The 20,547-nt window shown below is 32.8% G+C and overlaps 1 protein-coding gene across 2 annotated transcripts in view; it reads right to left on the reverse strand.

The window, feature by feature from the left end:
- Positions 1 to 10,524: 10,524 nt before the first annotated feature.
- Positions 10,525 to 20,547, reverse strand: part of LOC111626354 (dynamin-like) — a 116,909-nt gene continuing 106,886 nt past the window's right edge. Inside the window, exons 18-19 of one of the 2 annotated variants that reach the window (XM_023369702.1) lie at positions 20,011 to 20,196; positions 10,525 to 11,507 (exon numbers count right to left, since the gene is read on the reverse strand). In XM_023369702.1, the coding sequence (XP_023225470.1) occupies positions 11,438 to 11,507; positions 20,011 to 20,196 (256 nt within the window). In that variant the 3' untranslated portion in view covers positions 10,525 to 11,437. Of the gene's footprint in view, positions 12,433 to 20,010; positions 20,197 to 20,547 lie in introns of both variants that reach the window. The other variant, XM_023369703.1, reaches the window with a different exon arrangement.

Below are 20,547 nucleotides of genomic sequence, written 5' to 3' on the forward strand. Positions count from 1 at the left end.
TCGCCGACGTTTACACGAAATTGCTTTAACACGTTTTATCGATAGAGGATTGTTCCGTTCGTCGAAAACATCTCTTAAACCTGGAAATTGTCTCATGTGCTAGTGTTCTAACTCTAATCCTTTATCATCGAGTGTAGTATTTCAAACAACCAAACAAATATCCATAGGAGAACAGTCCTCCAATGAACTGTATTGTCCTCTTTTGTCAATAATGTCCTCCTTTTGTTTCCTTAAATTTTACTTTATTATCTCTGAAATATCACAACGTTTCTTATTCTAAAGTACTCGTCATAATTTCGTCTTTGTCACTCACCAGAAAAAAACACTACGATTAATCAGAGTCTGACAAGCGAATAAAATTTAGGAACACGATTAGAGTGCCTCCCGGGATGACTTTTATGGGAAACTCGCTCCTATTTAGGTGTTAAAAACGTGAAGAAAAGCCGGAAAACTCCACGCTTTGGCCAGGCACGAACCCTCGACCGACTACCAGTGTTCGGCGGTTTTATCCATTCGGCCACCGACGGGGCTTTAAAGCGAAAGTACTCGAAAAGTTTTTGGTGCTATTTAATGTTCTAGAATTGGATGGCGTATATCTGTTTAGCACCACGATTTTACCGTCGATAATCAAACGGGTATAAGAATGGATTTATCTATTTATGGCATATTTAAGTATAAGGCTTTATATATTTTTTATCTTGTAAATCAAACTACGGACTTCTCAATATACTTAAAATTATTTTGTAAGTAAAATTAGGCCGCGGTGTAAACGGTAGCGTAGATGGAATAAGATGGTCCTAGTGGAAAAACGCTCGATGGTGATAAAATGGAAACTGGAAAAAACCAAGGCCAATCGAAAAACAAAGTAAAAAAAATGTTCTTAAGCTAAACATTTTCAGCTAGTGGCATACCGAGGAGCCAGTCTGGCATAAAAGATGCCCTAAGGCCCTAAGCATCAAAGAGCAACCAGCTTTTTACATATAAATGCGGTATTAAAGATCTGGATTTTTTCATAAATTGTTAAAAAGCGGGCAAAATATTAGCAGTCGAAAAGCATTTTTTGAAATTTTGTGACACATCCCTACGAGAAATTCGTGTCAATGTGCCACGACACGCCAGTCGAGAGCCACCGATCCTAGGTAAATACGTACTTTATCATATATTTTGTTTCCGAAACACAATAGTACACTCTAAAATATTACAGATTTTCTAGCTAAATATTCCCTAGATTACAATTTAAATACTGTACCGTACATTAAATTAAAAATTTTTCAGCCAATTTACTAGCATATGGTACAGACGTTAAAATGGAGCCGTAAGTATTTGACTCGTACACAAAAATGAAAAATAACATTTAAATTTATGTTTGGTGGGTGGAAGGATTAAGACATCGCGACACACGGACTACTAAGGGGGATGCCTCCCGAGAAATACGGGAAACTCGCTCCTATTTATGCGTTACAAACACGAAGATACGGGAAACTAACCCCCGTTAATGCGTTACAAACGTGAGAAAAATCAGGAAAACTCCCCCCTGGTCAGCCTGGATGAGGCCCGAACCCGCGACTAGACTTTGGGGTGCCACTTAAACTTAACTCGAATTAACGAATAGTTTATTATTATTATTATGTTTTGTTCCATCGCCGAGAAACGAGGAAAGGATGCGAGAAGCAAATAATACGAAACGTAGAAAGGAGAACGGAAGAAGCAGCGTTAACCAGCGAGTATTTAACATTAATCTACATTAACTATATTTAAATATCAAAAAAGCTATGGCGTATTCCCCATTTCTTATTGTTACGATTTACCTGTAACAGAGCGCGAAGTACGAGCCGATATGCAAATTAGGTGAGACACCTGTTAATATGCAAATTACAGCAAAGAAAACACTAGAAAAAAATTCTTTCTTTTTAAAATTTATTATATTTTCTAGGCCGACTTATTGTTTTTAATAACTTTTATCTTCATAAATAATTTATTTCTCGTTCTATTTATTTATTCGCCGCTATAAATTAATATATTGTGAATAAACTTTTTATCTTTCTTCCCCTCCCGAGACTTTTATCGGCCAGGAGATTAATTAATTTTAAAATAACCTCGGACCATATTTTCCAATTGGCCGCCATTTCCAAAGCTTTTAATAGACACGAACTGTTAATTTCGTAACAAATTATGCGGCGGCATTTAAATATAATACAACTTAAATAGGTTTTTACACTAATTAACAATGATATAAAATATTAAAATAAATACGCAGCGAAATCTTTATACGCGATAACTACTTATAAATTAAATATGGAGTTGTGTTAACAGCTGTTTATAATATCTTTAAGACGTAGAATATTGTTTATAGATTTCGTACTCCCGAGTATTTACGCTACACGATGCAGGCGAGGCCCCAGATGGGGCAAAAGGGGTCCGAAGAAGTAGAGACTAAGCGAGGTGCCCGGATCCCTAATTCTTCGGGGCAACTTGCTCGGAAACAGTAAAAGCCCTTCCCTAGTTAAAACATTATAATAAATGTATTTAAACGAGCAAATTCACATATATTTAGTATGTTTAACCGTTACAACTCGTTCACTCTCTTCTATCGGCTAATTTCAACAAACGTCTTTATTAAAATACCGAACTCCAGCCAAACTAAAATGGAAAAATATATGTTATTTTCTGCCTATCTTAATTAAACTTTATTGGCAAAATATGGCGTGGAACAGCCGGACGAGTGAATTAATGACCCCCAAAAATAAAGTAAATGATTAAGTCTTTATTTCCACGCACGATATTTGTCCAAAAATGCTGTTGGAATGCGCCTTTTAGTTTCACTGCGAACGGCATCCGGTCCTATCCGTCAGAAACCAGATCCAATTGATAAATGGCCCATTGTTTAAAATATAAACAAACGTAATATTAATATGGCAGAGATTAAAAACAGTCAATTTACTCTGTTTAAACAGGTAATTCGACACCTGGGAATAAAATCATCGATTATGCCAACCTTACGACTGCCTTTTTTATCGACGAGAGTAAAGTTAAAGCCCTTTTTAATGAAGAGATCAACGGTGTCGGGCCATTTAGAAACTACGCCATCGAATGCGAATTTTTCTCGGCCGTTCAAAGTCCACCTATTGTTTTGAAAATAATACATTTTCCACGACATTTGGACCGTCGACGGAAAGCAAAACTAACATTAAAGACGGTAAATATTGTCCGTTATCCGAACTTTGTCGAAAGTTGTGTGTGGCAAAATAATCAATTTGCATTCCTCGTCTTATGAAAATCCGACCCTGGCAAATTTTATTATAAATTTATGGTCGGTGCCGTCCTTAAAAAACGAATCTGCTCGTTAGTCCGGATTGTGTTCGGAATACCAAACAGGTAAAATACAATAAGCGCCCCGAGCGGTAGTCTTCTACCTTGGACAGATACGTACGGGGGTAGAATATATAGATATTTTTCGTTAACGAACCAGCCCGGAGGCTAACAATGTAGTAAATGAGGCTGGACATCGGTACGACTCGGTTTCGTCATCCATTTTCGTCGCTTTAACGAGGTCTTTCGGGAATTCCGCCGGAGAGGTTTTACATCTTCGTTCCTCACCTTTGCTCGTATATCATTGTTACTTACGTCGTTAATTCTCTCCCCTCCTTCGACGGGACTCGGTTTGTAAATAAACGGGAGAACATTGGGAGCGACCTTACACGAAGGTAGTTAGAAATAGTATGTCACGATTGGAAGGGTTAGTACACTTCGTCATCGTGTAGATGAGTAGAAATTAGGTCACACGTTCCGTAAAGGTTAACGGTCTAAACAAGGGTGGAGTTAGATTATTTGCACGTAAGGCTGGTCAAGATGTGCCAACGACCCTCTTTGTTTATAAATCGCAGTTACGGAGATAAAAGTCCAACGGCGGAGGCGATATCGATTAATAATAGCCATTTGAAAGTTTTGATCTTTCCCACACTAACTTAGTAAACGATGTACTCGACTAAACACCCCGAGTAAATATTACCCTACTGTAGGGATAGTGTCACCCTACGTCCCTAAGGGATCAGCGACCTCGACTACGTGTGAATTGCCGACGACTGTCCATATGCGCTATCATTTTCCTGTGAGAAATTTTAAAGTTACGCTAACAGCTGCGTTACGAGCAGCTGGTTTTCTGCACAGATGGTGATAAAAGAGTTGTTTCATTAACCGAAATAAAATCTCTAGTGTTGTTTCACTCAATGACTAATTTGTATAAGGGCTAAAGTCGAGACTTAACCCAATACCAGATTTTTTATTTTTAAGAATGAAAAAAAGTTGTAGGGCACGTTAAGAATTTCTATCTCGCTCTTCATCAACAGGACGAGCAACCTCACCTCGAGACACCCGTCAGACAATACACGAGTGGTTCTCACGGCCGCGCCCATTCCGGAATTATGGTTTCTTCAATTAATGCATACCACGGTTGCACGTTCGGAGGATGTACCCCGCTGTCCGTCAATACAGGGTTAGTCTCATTGTTACCGACATTTCCCTCGTACTTAAATGTGTAAGTAGCGTAAACTAGGCTGAGTTATTAAAGGCTCATAAATAAAATACGTTACACACGAATGGAGCTTTTAGAAAAGGATCGACCAATCGGCTTCTTAGTCACACGAAATTTTTTTTTACGTCGTCACCAATAAAAAATGCTTTTTCTTAGAAATTTGTCTCCATTTAACCTTTGTTAAATGACAAACGACGCATAAAGTCGGCAATTATAAAAAACGTCTTCAATTTTCATAAATTATTTTGATTTAAGCACCCGTCCCGTCAATTTATCTATCGAATTTAATTAAAGTTTATACTGAAAAAAATTGCCAATTTTATTCTAAACCCTTAACATCAATTCTTCGAACAGAACTTAAATTATCTGAAGCATTTAAATTGTTCTATGGGATAATAACTAAAAATATGTGCAGATTATTATTCTTCCAGTTTGATTCCAATTATATTTAAAAAATAAAACAAGAAATTTCACCCCGAAAATAATCACTGCGTCACTTCCCCCCTCCTATTTTTTCAGTGTTTATCTTATCTCCCCTTCCATCGACCTCCTGAATTTTACATACACGAGCAACTTTATCTGTAAAGAACTAATCCTATCCTTATGTTTAATATTCAACGCATCTCGAGGAGCCATTTTTCTTTTTTAAAATTAAGCATTTATTTATTAGAACAGAAAAATACCGGTATATTTTATTTTGCATGTCACGTGATCGAACGAAGGCGGCTAAACCGTTTTAAATCGTTGTTATCGCCATCTGTCGGAGTTAAAACAAAGCGTGTCTGGCAGTGTATAAAACGGTACTGTACTTTAAAAATCCGGCAATAAATCGCCATGTAGTTGCCGAGTAAGCTCGATGTATCGACACCATCCTGTTTAAGTACGGAAATTTAAACTTCCTTTCGTCGAGTTGTCATCCTCACGCTGTGTCCGTACGTCCGTTATTCTTTTGTTAACAATCTCTCTCACACACGAAAAAGTAGTGTTGTCGAGTTCAATTCTCTTAGGCATATCTTTCCGATATTTTATTAATATCAATAAAATCGAGACAATTATTTTTGCTGATTTTCCATTCTCCCGAGATTAAATTCGCTCGGAAAAATGATGATAAAATTTTAATTAACTAATAGTAATTATTATTAATTTTTTAAAGTTTTGAACGGGATGATTGGCAATTATTTAATCAAAAGAGTTTAATATCAATCGTTTAATTTCAAATTACAAATTAAATAATTGAACGTAATGACTCGAAGCGGATTTCGTTTTTGTTTTTTGAGGCCTTCTACAGTCTTTACACAAATCTGTAGCCTTTACTTATAATCTACAGCCTTCTAATATCCTTAGTCTTAATCGACAGCCTTACTTATACGTATAGCCTTCTAAGAGCCATACTTCTAATCTATAGTCCGTATACAAGTAAGGCTTTACTGTAAATTAATTATAAATAAATAAATAAAATTGAAATTTCATTCAGTTCTAATTAAGATAAAAGACCGAAACTTTGAGGACGTACAGCACCTAACCCCGCGACAAAGTTTTAGAATCTCGATAAACACTACTTAAATGTGCTTTTAAATGCCCTTTAGTGACGTCTACGGTGGGCTGGACCACTCCCATTCTCGAAAAACGTGACTAATAAATTTAAAATTATTAATTTAATTAATTACAATTGAAATTTGTTTAGTTTCGTTTGTTAAAAATTCAGTCGCACACTTCGCAGCCGTATTATGTACAATTCTGCGCACGTACTGTTACAAAATTACATTCTTTTTTTCACTTCGGTTATTGTCTGACAAAAATCTAGCCTCGTGAATTTATCACTTTTCCAGTTTCCTATTACAGAACATTGCAGTCACCATCATTCATTTCACTTTCCCGGCTGTTATACGTAACGGAGGGAGAGTATGGCGATCGGTCAAAAAAAATTAACCCCTCCAAGATCTTTTACGTTTTTGGACTCAGGGGACCTCGAAACATGAAAAAAAATCGGTTTTCCCCCTGTATGTGTAGATGGTAGTGTGCGGGGCAGACACTAACATCGTAAACAGAATTTTGGTAGTAAAAGATCGAGAGGGTAGGAAGATAGAAGGGGGAGTCGCGCGTAGTAAAACGAGTGGAGAGGGACGGAGCATTTACAGTTTTTTTAGAGAACCCATCCATACCCTGAAAATTCGGCTGTTTTCTCATTTTATAATAATCAAAAATATAAAATATCATAACAGCCACATACGCAGTTTTAAATGTTACCGGAAAGTTAAGCAACTCGTTGCTGGATTTTTTACTTATACATTCGGGGAGTCCTCAGAGGACAGAAGGAATAAATCACATTTATATGAAAAAATTGATCATAGATAATTTACAAATAAACCAGGATCAATTTTTTAGGAAGTATTTAGGAAGAAAGATACAAGTTTTTACAGAATTAGGAATGAAAAATAAAAGAAAAAATCCCGTAATCCAGTAGTCAAAAGTATCTGTGAGAGAATTAAAAGAGTCTAAACGCCAAAAAATTTGGGAACGACATCAGAGAATTGTAAAAACGTTAAGAAGATGGAATGAGACGTGGAGCCACAGCTGAGGGCAGTGGCGCCTTATCCCATGGGCAAAAAAGGATTGTCTGGGCCTCCACCAAAAAGAGGCCACAACCCAATCTTTTATAAACTCATTTCTGTAGTAAGAATATCGAAATTTAAATTTGGCACCATATCCGAGGACCCAAGATTGTCGGTTTGGCGCAAGCCTCTCCATCCATATACGTTAATTAATGGCGGCCCCAATGCAACTAGAACAGTTTTTAGTGTTTATAGATATCGCGAAAGCATATGATAGGGGTACAGAAGACGGAAAAAATGCCGACGAAACATATATAAAAAAAGTAAGGAGATATCTAGGAAAAACTTCAAGTCGAAATTATACCAAAGACGAAAGCCAAATCATTTTCTTTCCAGTATATCAGCAATGCTTTATGGATGGATACTACTACTTAAACCAGTGTTTTTCAACCTTTTTCATTGAGTGGCACCCCTGATTGAAAAATAAAAAATCGTGACACCCTTGACCAGCGGCGGATCTGAATAAGGGGGCTAATGGGCCAGATAAACTTTTTGCGAAAACGAATATTACGCGCAACGCTGGGGTGGGGTCCGGGGAGGGAGTCCCTCCCCGGGAAGAAAACTTTTAAAAATTGACAATTTGAAGTAGCATTTTAATGCAAAAAAACAGCGTTTCTACGTGTTTAAAATCAAAATTTAAGTCTACTGAATTTTGTCGAAATACCTACATGTAAAATAATAGTCTCTCTATTGTTTTTTAAATTTAGTTTTATTATCAAATATATCATCATTTTATATTAATATTTTATTGATAAACAATTTTTGTTAAGTTTTTTTATACTATTTTGATGCATATATAAAATAATTATTTCATTACTTTTTTCTTATCTTTTTCATATCAATTTAAAAAAATTAAATTAAAAAAATGATAAGAAATTGCTTATTTGTCATCATTGCTTTTGAATACTATGAAAGTACTGTAATATGCATCTACATTGTGCACGCTTTTCAAAGTGCAATGCAACGCTTTTTAAAGTATATACAAGACACAAGTGTCCATGTCGTTCTTCTCTGCTGGTTGGCCTGGTACTGGGACTGGGAATGTGAAGGCCAAGTAACGTGGTTTGGGCGAACTCGTGCGTACACGTAGATACATTAACACGCGATTAGTCGTCGTTTCTTTGCTTACTAGATATCTCGTAGCAAAGTAGAACTGACAATGAGTTATCTTGAACTACACTTAAGTAAATTTCCAAAAAAAAAAATGACTAAAGGCCCTAAACTTTGCGACACCCCAATCGTGGCGCCGTGGCACTCTAAGGTGCCGCGGCACCCCGGTTGAAAAACACTGACTTAACCCCTTAAGTCATTTTTAACTGACCGATTCACCGGTTCATCGGTAATGCAATCTCTATCGCGTAATAATTCAGAAACTATCTAACAATAGCTAATATAGAATTCATAATCACTTACCAAAAAACTCCAGCAACGAGTTGCGCCACTTTCCCGGCAAAAACATTTAAAACCGTATACGGCGCCATCTGTTGTTATATTTTATTTAAAAACTTTTAATATTATTATAATAAAATGGCAAAAAGCTTAATTTTGAGGGTAGGAACGAGTTTTATAATAAAAAAAAACTGTAAATGCTAATAAACTTCTATTTTATTTGCAAAAATGGAAACTTGGATTCGATTTTTCTACTCTTACATTATGTATGCAAAACCCGTCTAGAATGGAATGCAGTGTTGTCGACCAAAACTTTCCGTTTTATAAAAGGGCCGTGTTCTTACCATTTATAAAACGGAAACTTAATGCAGAAAAATGCTTCTCTTTCAATATAAATGTCTCATTTCAAAGACATTGAAAACAGTGTAACCTATCTGTGGTGCGGAGGAAAAAATCTGCATAAAACCATGGAATGTTTTTATGGTTTAGATTTTAGCTGCTGTTACGCGAAAAAATTTCGTTTTTTACAGTTAGTTTACGCAATAGGTACCCATAGTTTCTGGTTCGTAATAGTATTTTACGCATAGAATCGTTCCGTTTAGGGACGTTTATTTTTAGTTTGATCCTGTGGACACTAGGAGGACCCTTTTCCCATGCTCTCTGTGGGTTCGGCCAGGACCACAACGATGTCCGGGGATTTTTTTACTCTTTCCGCCCTGTGGATACTAAGAGAACCTCTTTTAGCAAGCCCATTATGGGTTCGGCCAGGTGGTGAGGGACGGGGCCCGACATATCCGGACGGACCACACCCCCCCGAAAAATTTCTGGGATTTTTGGATCCGTCCGGATTCCATCCCGGGTCCTCCAGAGCGGTAGGCTGTCACCTTGCCTGCTCGGCCATCCCTCGCTACCTGGACGTTTAGAAACGGATCGCTACATTATAGCGCTTCGTCAGCTGTGTTCAGCAGACTCAACAGCTCTGGGTTGAGTATTTTTCTGCTGAACGCCCTGTACGGTAGCGCTGTTTTGGAACACGTTTGATGTTTTAACGTCACATTTAGTAGCGTCTTTCATTTAGCTACCTATCGCTAGCTGCTTCCTGTTCCAACGTATCGTTCAGATGTAACTACGTAACAGCTACCGATTAAAATACCTTTGCTACAACTGTTGACTCTGCTGAATGCAGTCATTTAGAAACTCTGCTGTGTAGCTGCATAAACAAACGCGACCGTAGCGTAGATGTGACTTAAATCCTGCTGAAGAGGACTGAATCCATGGTTGACCCATCCTGCAAGGTGTGTTGAATGATTACATCAGCCGCCTGAATATTTGCAAAAGGGCAACAATCACATCGAACAGCAATTTTTCCTGTAAGGAACGCTTTACTATGATATCCTGCCTGGTAATATACTCGTTTCCTAAATAGGAATACATGTTTACGTATATTTCCTGCTTCCACGCGTATTTCCTAAACTGTATCCTATTCTGATAAGTATTTCATCATAAACATTTGGAAAATATACTCGTTTATTGAAATCCAATAAGTAGCTACATGGGCGTGTGCGTTAAAGTTTCATGGTGCCCAGGCAAATTCGAATTAGGGGAACCATGTAGTGTTGACTTCAGAAATCATTCTTCTAGGAAATTTTTTCTTATAAAAGATTGGCTTGGGGTCACCTGTCGATGGGGCCGCAGGCAATTGCCCATTTTGCCCAAAACATAATGCCCACCACTGAGCCACACACTGTACAGTGGACAACATTAAGTCTAAATTTGGCAAAAATCTTTGAAGCTACATAATTTAAATACTTGTAAAATGTGTTTATTAAGCCAATAATATATTTAAATTATAATTTAAATTTATATTTTTTAAATTAAGTTAAAACACAAAAATTTTATGAATTTAGAGTGTAAAATTTAATCTAGCTACTAAATAAAACAAAAACAAAAAGTTTATGCAGTTTATATAAGAATAAGAAGCTAAAACAACTGTTACAATGAAGATTGAATTATTTTATTGCACATATACAATCAATTTTCAGTCTTTACACTAATGCTTCTGTACACAACTCTCTGCCAAGAATTAAAAAAAAAATCCCTATTTTATTCTTGGAATGATCGCTTGCTTCTCTATCATACAACAAAGGATATGTGGTCGAGAAACTTGGCTATACCAGAAAAATACAATATACATCGAACATTTTTATAATATATTTTTGAAAGTTCTGATACTGTAGAATACTGATTTGAACAGAATATATCTTTCAATAATGGCAGTGAAATACACCATATTTATAGCTACATGTATACATCACATTTATTGTACAAAGTATTTTTTTCCAAACAGCAAAAAAGTGTATAAAATTAGAAAAAGATTTGCACAGTATCAACTTTGAATGATATTATCATGCATTAAAATATATTGTTTCTGGTAAAGATAAATATATAAATACAATATTAAATCAAATATTGGTTAGAATAGAATATTTACTTTATAACTTATGAAGAATTTTACCTTAAAGCTTGCAGTTTTTTTAAAGTATCTACATTTTAATTTCAAAAACCAATTTTAAGAGACACGAAACAATACTTTGGATTTAACATTTTCTTCTTATTCGGTATCACCACGTTGTTTCTTCTGTTATCACATAGGATCTTGGCATTTGTAAGTTTAACAAATTTTTAACGCAGTGTATTGTATCAACTATGACTGATAAATTCAAATATTTACAAGCATTTCATTAATCAACTTAACATTTCATGTTACATTAAATTTTACAACTGTTTACAGGTGAATTTTTATTCACTTTTTTTTTGTGCAGCTAACAAAAATGATTTCATGAATTGATGATAAAAAAATGAACAATTTATCAATAATGGAATATACCAGCCGTGAATCTCTCTTCTAATTGGGTCTGGTGGGTACCTGCGGTCTATCAGGAATACGTGGAGGAGGAAGATTAGGAACAGGACGCCTACAGAAGGAAAGGCAAAAGGTACTTCTGTTCACTACAGTAATCATGCTTTAATTTATCTAATGCTTTTAAATTGATTTTTTTTTATAATTAAAATTATCTAATGGTAGAATCATGCTATCTAGTACAATAATAATAATATACTTAAAGCATTCTAGCGATGCAATCCGAAAACTTCACTTCCAATTGTACATGCACTATTATCTATATCACATTCTGCTTCTAGAAATAAAATTCCTAGTGGAGACAATAAAAAATAGTAGTAGTATTTGCTAATCATCATCAAACGACATCAAATAAACCAAAAATAAAAGCACCACTACAGTCCCAATGGCAAAAAAAACATGCATTTAAAGGAAATAAATATGCTCCAAAGCACACTGAGTGAGAGAGAGATACAGAGAAATAGAGGGGGAAAGAACACAAATTTCTGCAAGTAGCAGAAAGTAACAGCTGCTCTCAATATTTAACTTTATACTTTATACATAATTACTATACAGTGATCTTTCGTCCACTAAATACAATAATTTAAATCCTTTTTAAAGACCTAACTAAATGTTTCGTAGGTCGCATTATATATCATTTTTATGGTATGTATTATATATATATATATTTATTTATATATAATATACAACATCAGCTATTTCTATAACATCATATTTGAATCATTTATATATAAGTTTATATATATATCATATATATGTTTTGTGATAACAGACTATAAACTAGAACCAACTTAAGGAATTATGTGAGAATAACAAACACCAATTTTGTGATGTATATAACAATGATGGCATAAGCCAACTGCAATTATGAATAACATAAGGTTAGCCAGAGAGGAAATCAGACATCCAAAATCCCATTGATTACATAGATGGTTTATGTTCGAGGTGGTATAGAAGGAGCATTTCCACTGGGACTGCGACTGTGGAAGGTAGACAGTTAATGTTTGTTAGTAAGTGATAGGGAAAATAAGAAAAAAAGGACCTAGATTTTTAAAAAAATGTGAATTTAATGATATAGTACACCATTTATATGTTAATATAAAGTTCTATGAATATTAAAATTTAATTTAAAAATAAATAGATAACAATGATTTCAATAAAAATTTTTTGATGTTAATTAAATTAAATTGTATTAATTTAAAAAAACCTGGATGGCAAATTTTAATCAAAATCACAAAGAAGATACAAAAAGTCTTTGTTAAAACTTTTTTAAAGTTTAACCATCACTTATAAAGACTTTAGCATGTTGAGGTGGGAACAAGCATAAAATAAAAGGCTGACCTCACCAGTTAAAACTATTTCCTGTGATGTGAAATGGATATTTTAATGAAGACATTTTGTCTCTCTGATTTTGATTAAATTGTATTAACTAGTCTAGAATCAAAGTATTATTCAATAATATATAATTTAAATTTAATAAATTATATACTCAACCACAATTAAAATTTGTTCTTTCATTTATAGTTGATTATAAAGGAATGTACTGCACAGTAAACTCTTGATTTAATAGACCAATTGGAAGAAGGGTGTCTGCTATTGCCAAAACTCCATTAAATCGAGTATGTTTTAAAAATATAACTTTATCAATAATGAAAGTAAAATGTGCTAGTTACGTATAAATATGAATAAAATAATAATATGATGCACACCGAGTAATTTGTACTCATTAACTCATTGTATCAACCTTTCATCATGCTCTATTTGAAAAAAAAAAAATTTGTAATTTTTCTTAAAGGACAAATTTTTTGCCTGTTAGAACCAAAATCTATTAAATTGAGGGTTTACTGTATTAAAGTTTTATAAAAAAAATAAGATGCAATTATTATAGAATTACAGTAAAAATTATACTTAAGACATCTTAATTTGAAATCTCATTAAAAACATTTGCTAATTGTTTAATATTTAAAAAAATTATATTAAATAAATGCATTTAAGACTGGAAAAAAATCTCTTAAGTTAGCTATACAATAAAAGTATTTGTTGAAAGAAATAAAAGCAGAAAATTTTTCCATTTTATTTCTTTCAACAAGTACAATGCTGATATGACTAATCCAAGTTGATATCAAGTGTTGTATGTTACACTTTTTATCTCTGTCTGATGATTACAAAACAAAACATTAGGAATTGAAATGTCTTAAAGATAATATAATTATTTACACCCCTTTTTCTCATAAAATGGATTATAAAAAAATTCAACTGCACTTGTAACAATCTTGCACTCCCTGCAGAAAACTTATATGGGAAATGATGTATGTTTAAAAAGTATTTTAAAGTGCATGAATGATTTCTATAAAATTAATTCCAGTTTTTTTTCCAAATTCTAATGATTAAAAAATTAAGTCAATTTTATTGGGATAACAATTGTGTGTGCATGCACATGTATATTCATGCACAATTTTTAAAAAATATAATTTTAAGTTATAAAGTCTAAACAAATTCAAATCATAAGAAGGGTCATTATTCAGATGTAAATCATAACATTAAATTCTTAAAGATAATAAAAAATTACTTATTGTCATCTAAATATTGAAACTTACAGTTAGTTAAATACATTTCAATATTTAAGTAATGAACTTAGCTATGTCTCTCTGTCTTCTGAATTATTTCTGGTAGAATCTATTATAAAATTTTTGTCATGTATGAAGCCATGTAGGATATTAACTTATAGTGTTCCTATGAAACTTTCTGTAAATTAAAATGGCATAAAGCAAGAAGCAATTAACATTCATTTATACAGGGAAAAATTTTTGAGCATTCCTATACCCAAAATTAACCCACCAAATCATACCAAATTTGTCCTAAGACCTTAGGACACATTTTGATGATGAATGCACAAAATAAATTAAGATAAAGCACAGATGCTCACAGAGACAGTTTAAACCTGTGACAACTTGATACCTAATAGCCAAGTGTAGCACCCCAGAAAAAGAGCTTGAAACACCTATTGCTGTTTGGGATGTACTGTATATTGCTTCTAAAACAACTTGCTATAAAACAAATGCTAAATGCTATCTTTGTTTTTCACCTTTTTCTGTAAAAGCAAAAACAAAAGGTACAAATATAAGTCTTTTGTAAAAGTGAAGTGGCATAAAGTGATCTTTCATAAATCAAAGGAATGCATATAGAGTATATATGGAGAAAACATCTAAATGCTTTTGAATCATTCAACATATCAGAAATTCTAGCAAAACAAAGCAAGGCATGCAAGCAAAAAACAAAACTGTAACAGTTGAATTACATATGACTTAAAAAACTTTAAAATATATATAAACAAGTAAAATGGCAAAACTGTATTTGGGACAAGACTATGTATCGGAGACAGAATCACTTTGATGCTGAAGGCAGGTCTCGTTCTCATTCTCCTATCTTCTTTGATATCGCTGCTTTTGGGCGCAATCATTCAAACTTCGCCAGCCACGACCACGAGATCGTCCATGATGCATCTTCAATGAAATTAACCTATCTAATTTCAAAATTTCTCTCCGTTGCATGTCGGCCTGGGTTGAATTTTTGTCGATGTGTAACGAAAAGTTCCCATTTTTGAAAAAAATAATCGTGGCTATTGTAGCATCCAAAAACAATATACAGTTTAACCCAATTATAGTGTCATTGAATGTAACGACAACCCTAATATAATGTCAAATTTTTATCAGTCCCACAATTTTACTATGCTAGATGATGTTAAAAAAACCCCACTTGTAACGACATAAAACAGTTTTAACGTCATATTTGAAGCACTCCCAAATTTACAAAATTAGATTACAAATTTTATTTAACATAGAAGAAACTACACGTTTGGTCCTAAGGTCAGAGTTCATTTCTTATAATGACTGTGGGTGGTACTCTCATCTACCCGACTTCGTTGGGGCGAGGTGGCTGTTTTGCCTGTTTGTAGAAGAGGGTCGCCATTTTGTATTTTATTCTGACTTGATTCTCGGTCCCCCGACTACCTACGAGTCTGGATTATTTTATGCGCAAATGATTTGGGCACCTAATACGCTGTGCCCAAATATCAACTCTTGACATGCACTCCTTCATACCTCTATGCTGGTAAGAACATTGGGCAGTACAATTTTATAAACAAGACATAGTCTTGTCAATTATGTAATGGTTAGGATATTAATTAAGACAATCTAAATTAAAACTATGTACTGTATGTATCTACATCTTTACTTTCTGTAGTATTATACTGCCATTAAAATATTACTTTTGAAATTCTTATACTTTTACAATTATTAATTAGTATTATTATGTTGTTACTTTCTGCAAATTTATATTATATTTTAACATGAAAATGATTAAATTATCATCAATATTTATATAAATGAAATATGTTGAGTAATCATCATTAATTAGTAATATAGTCACAAGTATTGATTCTTTTGCTATACAGAGAAAAATATTTACCTTTCTTCTATTTGTTTCCTTGTAATAAACAATTTTAAATTATTTGTTATTTTTTTAAATTCACATAAACAAATTCATTTAATATCATTAAAATATTTGATGATTATTTAAATTTATCATTTTCAATATTCTTAGAATAATCATTTCAAAATTCAAAATTTGGAAATCACTGTTCAACAATAAGAAAAAAATAATCAATATTACTAATAAAATATTATGATTGAATCAGCATATGCACAATTGAAATTGATAAATAACTTATAGCAAGTCTCATTTTACTTTTCTGGGTGTTATAAAATAACATGAAGAAGTATTGTAATTGTGTCAAATCAAGGTTTTGATATCCCCTAAACCTAAAAAGTAAAAAAATTCTGGGGATATGGATGTGTCAGCATCTATTTCATTTAATATCTCAGGATTAAGAAACTTTCTCAATCTTATGCCAGCCTTGTTTCTTAAACTTTATTAAGAAACAAAATTTGCATGGTAATTTATATATAAGGAGAAGTGATGCTATTAAATTTTGGAGTGGGGAAATAGAGGATGATGATGTAATTTATATATAAGGAGAAGTGATGCTATTAAATTTTGGAGTGGGGAAATAGAGGGATGATGATGTAGAATATCTCAAGTGAGAGGGTCAGACTTAATAAAAATTTTACTCATTATTGGCATTTACAATATTTTAAAAACTCATCTCTACCCTCAAAATTAAGCCTGTTTTGCCTTTTTATAATAAATTAATAATACAGGGTGTCCCACTTGGGAGTACAACTTTAAAAACGCGAATTACTCGTGAACCTGTGCATGTATCATCATGCAACAAGGTTCAAAATATTCCTTATTTGATGATTGTTCTCGGATCATTGGTCTGATTTTCTTTGACGAGACTATGAACACCGACCAATACCTGACCACATTTGACGAATTTGTGAAACAACTGGATGACTACAAACTTCAAGAAGGTTACTTCCAACGAGACGGAGCAACATACCTCTCATGCCAGTATGGATCGTTTTTGGAGACAGGGTGATCTCGAAAGGCTTGTGGCCACCTCAATCACCCGATTTAACTCCCCAGATTTTTTTCTATGGGGATATTTAAAGGGCAAGGTGTATGCAAGCAAACCCAGGACCATCGAACAACTGAAAACAAACATCAAGCGTTAAATTGCTGCCATCGACAGCAACATGTTGCAGAGGACATTCTCAAATATGGAGCGTAATGTTCCCTTGTGCACAGATGTTAGGGGAGGACATTTTCAGCACCTATTGTAATGTGGACTTGTTTTCCACTAAATACAGGTATGTTCAGTTCTTACAGCTCACCTTTACATTCATGCATTCGCGAGTAATTCACATTTTTAAAGTTGTACTCCCGAGTGGGACACCCGATATAAAAGTTATTTTTTAATAAAATCTCATAACAGATGGTGCTACACACACATTTTAACTTTCAGCTAGTGTTTTAGTATTTTAAACTTTTATAACTAAATATTTTTTAAATGGAGATTTTGATCATATGACCCTTTCAAGCTTTTATTACTTAAAATTTATACACTAGTATAAATAAAAATTATCAGACTTCTTAATGATCCTCTTAACCTCCTGTTTGCTGGGAAAGAGCCTTTGCTAGTTTTTAAACTAATTACAGTAGAGCATCGATTTTCCGAATCAATTGGGGACTGGGGTTGTCCGGATAACTGATTTAGGTACGAAAAAATAGTTTAATGTATCCGATGTCAAAATTTTTTTCTGTTGCGTGTCGCTTCGCGTTGAATTTTTGTCGATGTTAAGCCTAACAAAGACTATTGTATTGTTAAAAATTATTTTTTTATTTTGTACAAAATAAATATATTGAAAAATATAAAAATAATAAATTATACTTCAGATGTTAATTTAGTATCAAAAACGTAAAATATTTGAGTAGCCCAAGACATAGCCAAAGATTGAAGCGCCACAGCACTGGCGAAAATTTAAATTTGCCGACTGGAATTCTTTCGGATGATTGACGTTTCGGATGATTGACTTTCGGAAAATCGACGCTCTACTGTATTTATAACAGAATCATTTCCTGAATTTTGTCATAACTTGAAAATATGTCATGGCAGTGAATTGAAACATCTCATAACATATTTGATGACTCATTTAGATGATATAACTTATCAGTAAGCCATTTATCTACTCAATTCAGAGAAATATGCATAAGTAAAATGGCATGTTCTTCTTGAAACATTCCAAATGTCTTGCTTCTTTAATATTCCTAAACATTCAACAATTTCCAATCAAAATTTTCTTACAAAGTACTACAATGTGATATCAATTTTAGTCCATGTTTTTATAATTTAAGATCCAACACATTCAATATATCAATATAAAATCATAGACTTTACTACTGTTTGATAACAATAATATAGTTAAATAAAGTAAAAAAAAAACTATTAAAAAATTCTTGATATTTTTTTTCAGCCAATAAAACAAAATAATAAAATATTATTTTCAGTGTTACTAATAATCAATTAACCAACAGTCAAACAATTGAGCAGAAATTATCCTACAAATATTATATTTAGAAATCACATGACAAGAACAACAAGAGGTAGATGCCAGGTGCCATCACTCAACCAAAGTAGAAACCACAATTCAATTCCAATTCATGTTTTGACTGTTGGTTGATTGTTAATACATTGGGTTATTGGGATGTTGATATAGTGTTACTAATGTGATAACGATAAGACATCTGCAACAATAAAGTTGTCAGCCTGTCACTTTGAAAGATCTAAATTAGAGGAAGTTAGAAATCAAAAATTTTCATGGATATCTAGCCTCTACTCTACTCCTTTGCTACTTAATTGTCTGATTATGAGCCTGGCTGGATCAGTGACAGGTTTGTTAAAAGGCTCTCTTAGTGCCCACAGGTGGAAGAGAAAAAGAAAAATATAGGAAAAAATAAATAAATAAATAAACTGAAGATAATATAAATAAAAACAATAACTTTCATATCCTGAAATATACAAAAAATCTTAAAATAAAGCCAGTTTTTTGCAACTATCTTAAAATTATATTTGTTTTCAGAGCTTTACTAATCAAAGATGAGAGAATGACAAACTTATTAGAAGACTAAAATGAAATATAGTAACTTTTTCCTTTAAATATATTTCTTTTTCTAAACAAAGAGCATATTCTGATATGATAATGCAAATCATCCTCTGTAACATTTAAAATGATACTAATTTTCTAAATTGCAAATTTTTAAACAATGCTCTGTATTTTAGGCTTATAATGTAATAAATTGTCACAAAATATAAATATAAATAATTGTAATATCGAATGGATATTTTTATTTATTACAATATAAACTTTATAGTATTAAGAGCTCTGTAAAGTATTGTAATGTTTTCTTCCTCTTAACATTACTTTAATTATTAAATGCATGTGAACATTAATCTTAAATAATATTACCATAGCCAGTGATTATGAAAGTGATCTAAGTCAAAAACAAGAAAAAACTGAATTTATTTCACAAAATATTCATAAAATTTTACAATTATATTAAAAAAACACTATTTTGTAAGAATAAATATATTTGTGATTTTTTTATATATTAAATATAAAATAAAAAATATATACAGCATGTTTTTAATTGTTACAAATCCAAAAGTCAAAATATCTCCAAATAAAGAATATACAACAGACCATTTTTATAACCACCAGCTCATATAAATTTTTAAGAATTAGTATAATGATTAGATTTACAAAATTATTAGTAAATTGCCAATTAAATCATAAAAAGTCTAATTATCCCAATGTATTAAATAAATGGAATAAATTATCACCACTGATTTAATTCTTAGATGGTGATGATGACTGATGATAATAAAATATTGTATTAAATGTATTTTGATGAAATAGACTGATCTGTAAGAAATATGAATTTCAAGCAAAGGTTATACAGTTATTTTATTAAACTAAAAATTGTGCTATTATTTTTATACATCTTAGATCATCATCTGTCTAATGAATTCCATTTGCTAAAAATTTGATTAAAAAATATTTTTCTTATATTTTCTGAAATGAAAAAAAACTACTTACGAAGGAATTAATGGTGGTGGAAGTCCACCTGAACTAATGGGCCTTGGCGGAGCAGCCGGAGGCGGTCGATTCGGTCCAGATGGATCTGGACGTCCCGGAGCGGGACGCGATGCCAAGGGTGGTGGCGGCGGTGCTCTAGATCCACCAGGATTTCTTCTACCACTACCCGGTGAAGGTGAAGATGGCCTAAAATAAATAATTCATAATGTTGTTATTATTAAACAGCTTCACATTTAACAGTGGCAAAAGCAATACTTACACAATATAATTTTATGTTATAAATATTTGAAAGAAAATAAATTAAGGATAATAAATAAAACAAATCATTATCAAACTAATATAGATTAATGAAACATCCGACTGGTTTGACACTGATTGCTTATAACTGAGAATATCATTTTCTGTGAGCAATTATTTATTGTGACATGATCACAATGCCGGGCTGCAATTTTTAATCATATTTTTAATAATTTTTTAATTTAAAATATATGCTCTCCACTTCAAATTAGTAGAGTTTTACCCCTGTATATCATACTT

Source organism: Centruroides sculpturatus, unplaced genomic scaffold (genome assembly GCF_000671375.1).
Source record: "Centruroides sculpturatus isolate CEXI.00-Female unplaced genomic scaffold, Cexi_2.0 scaffold26, whole genome shotgun sequence".
Taxonomy (NCBI): domain Eukaryota; kingdom Metazoa; phylum Arthropoda; class Arachnida; order Scorpiones; family Buthidae; genus Centruroides; species Centruroides sculpturatus.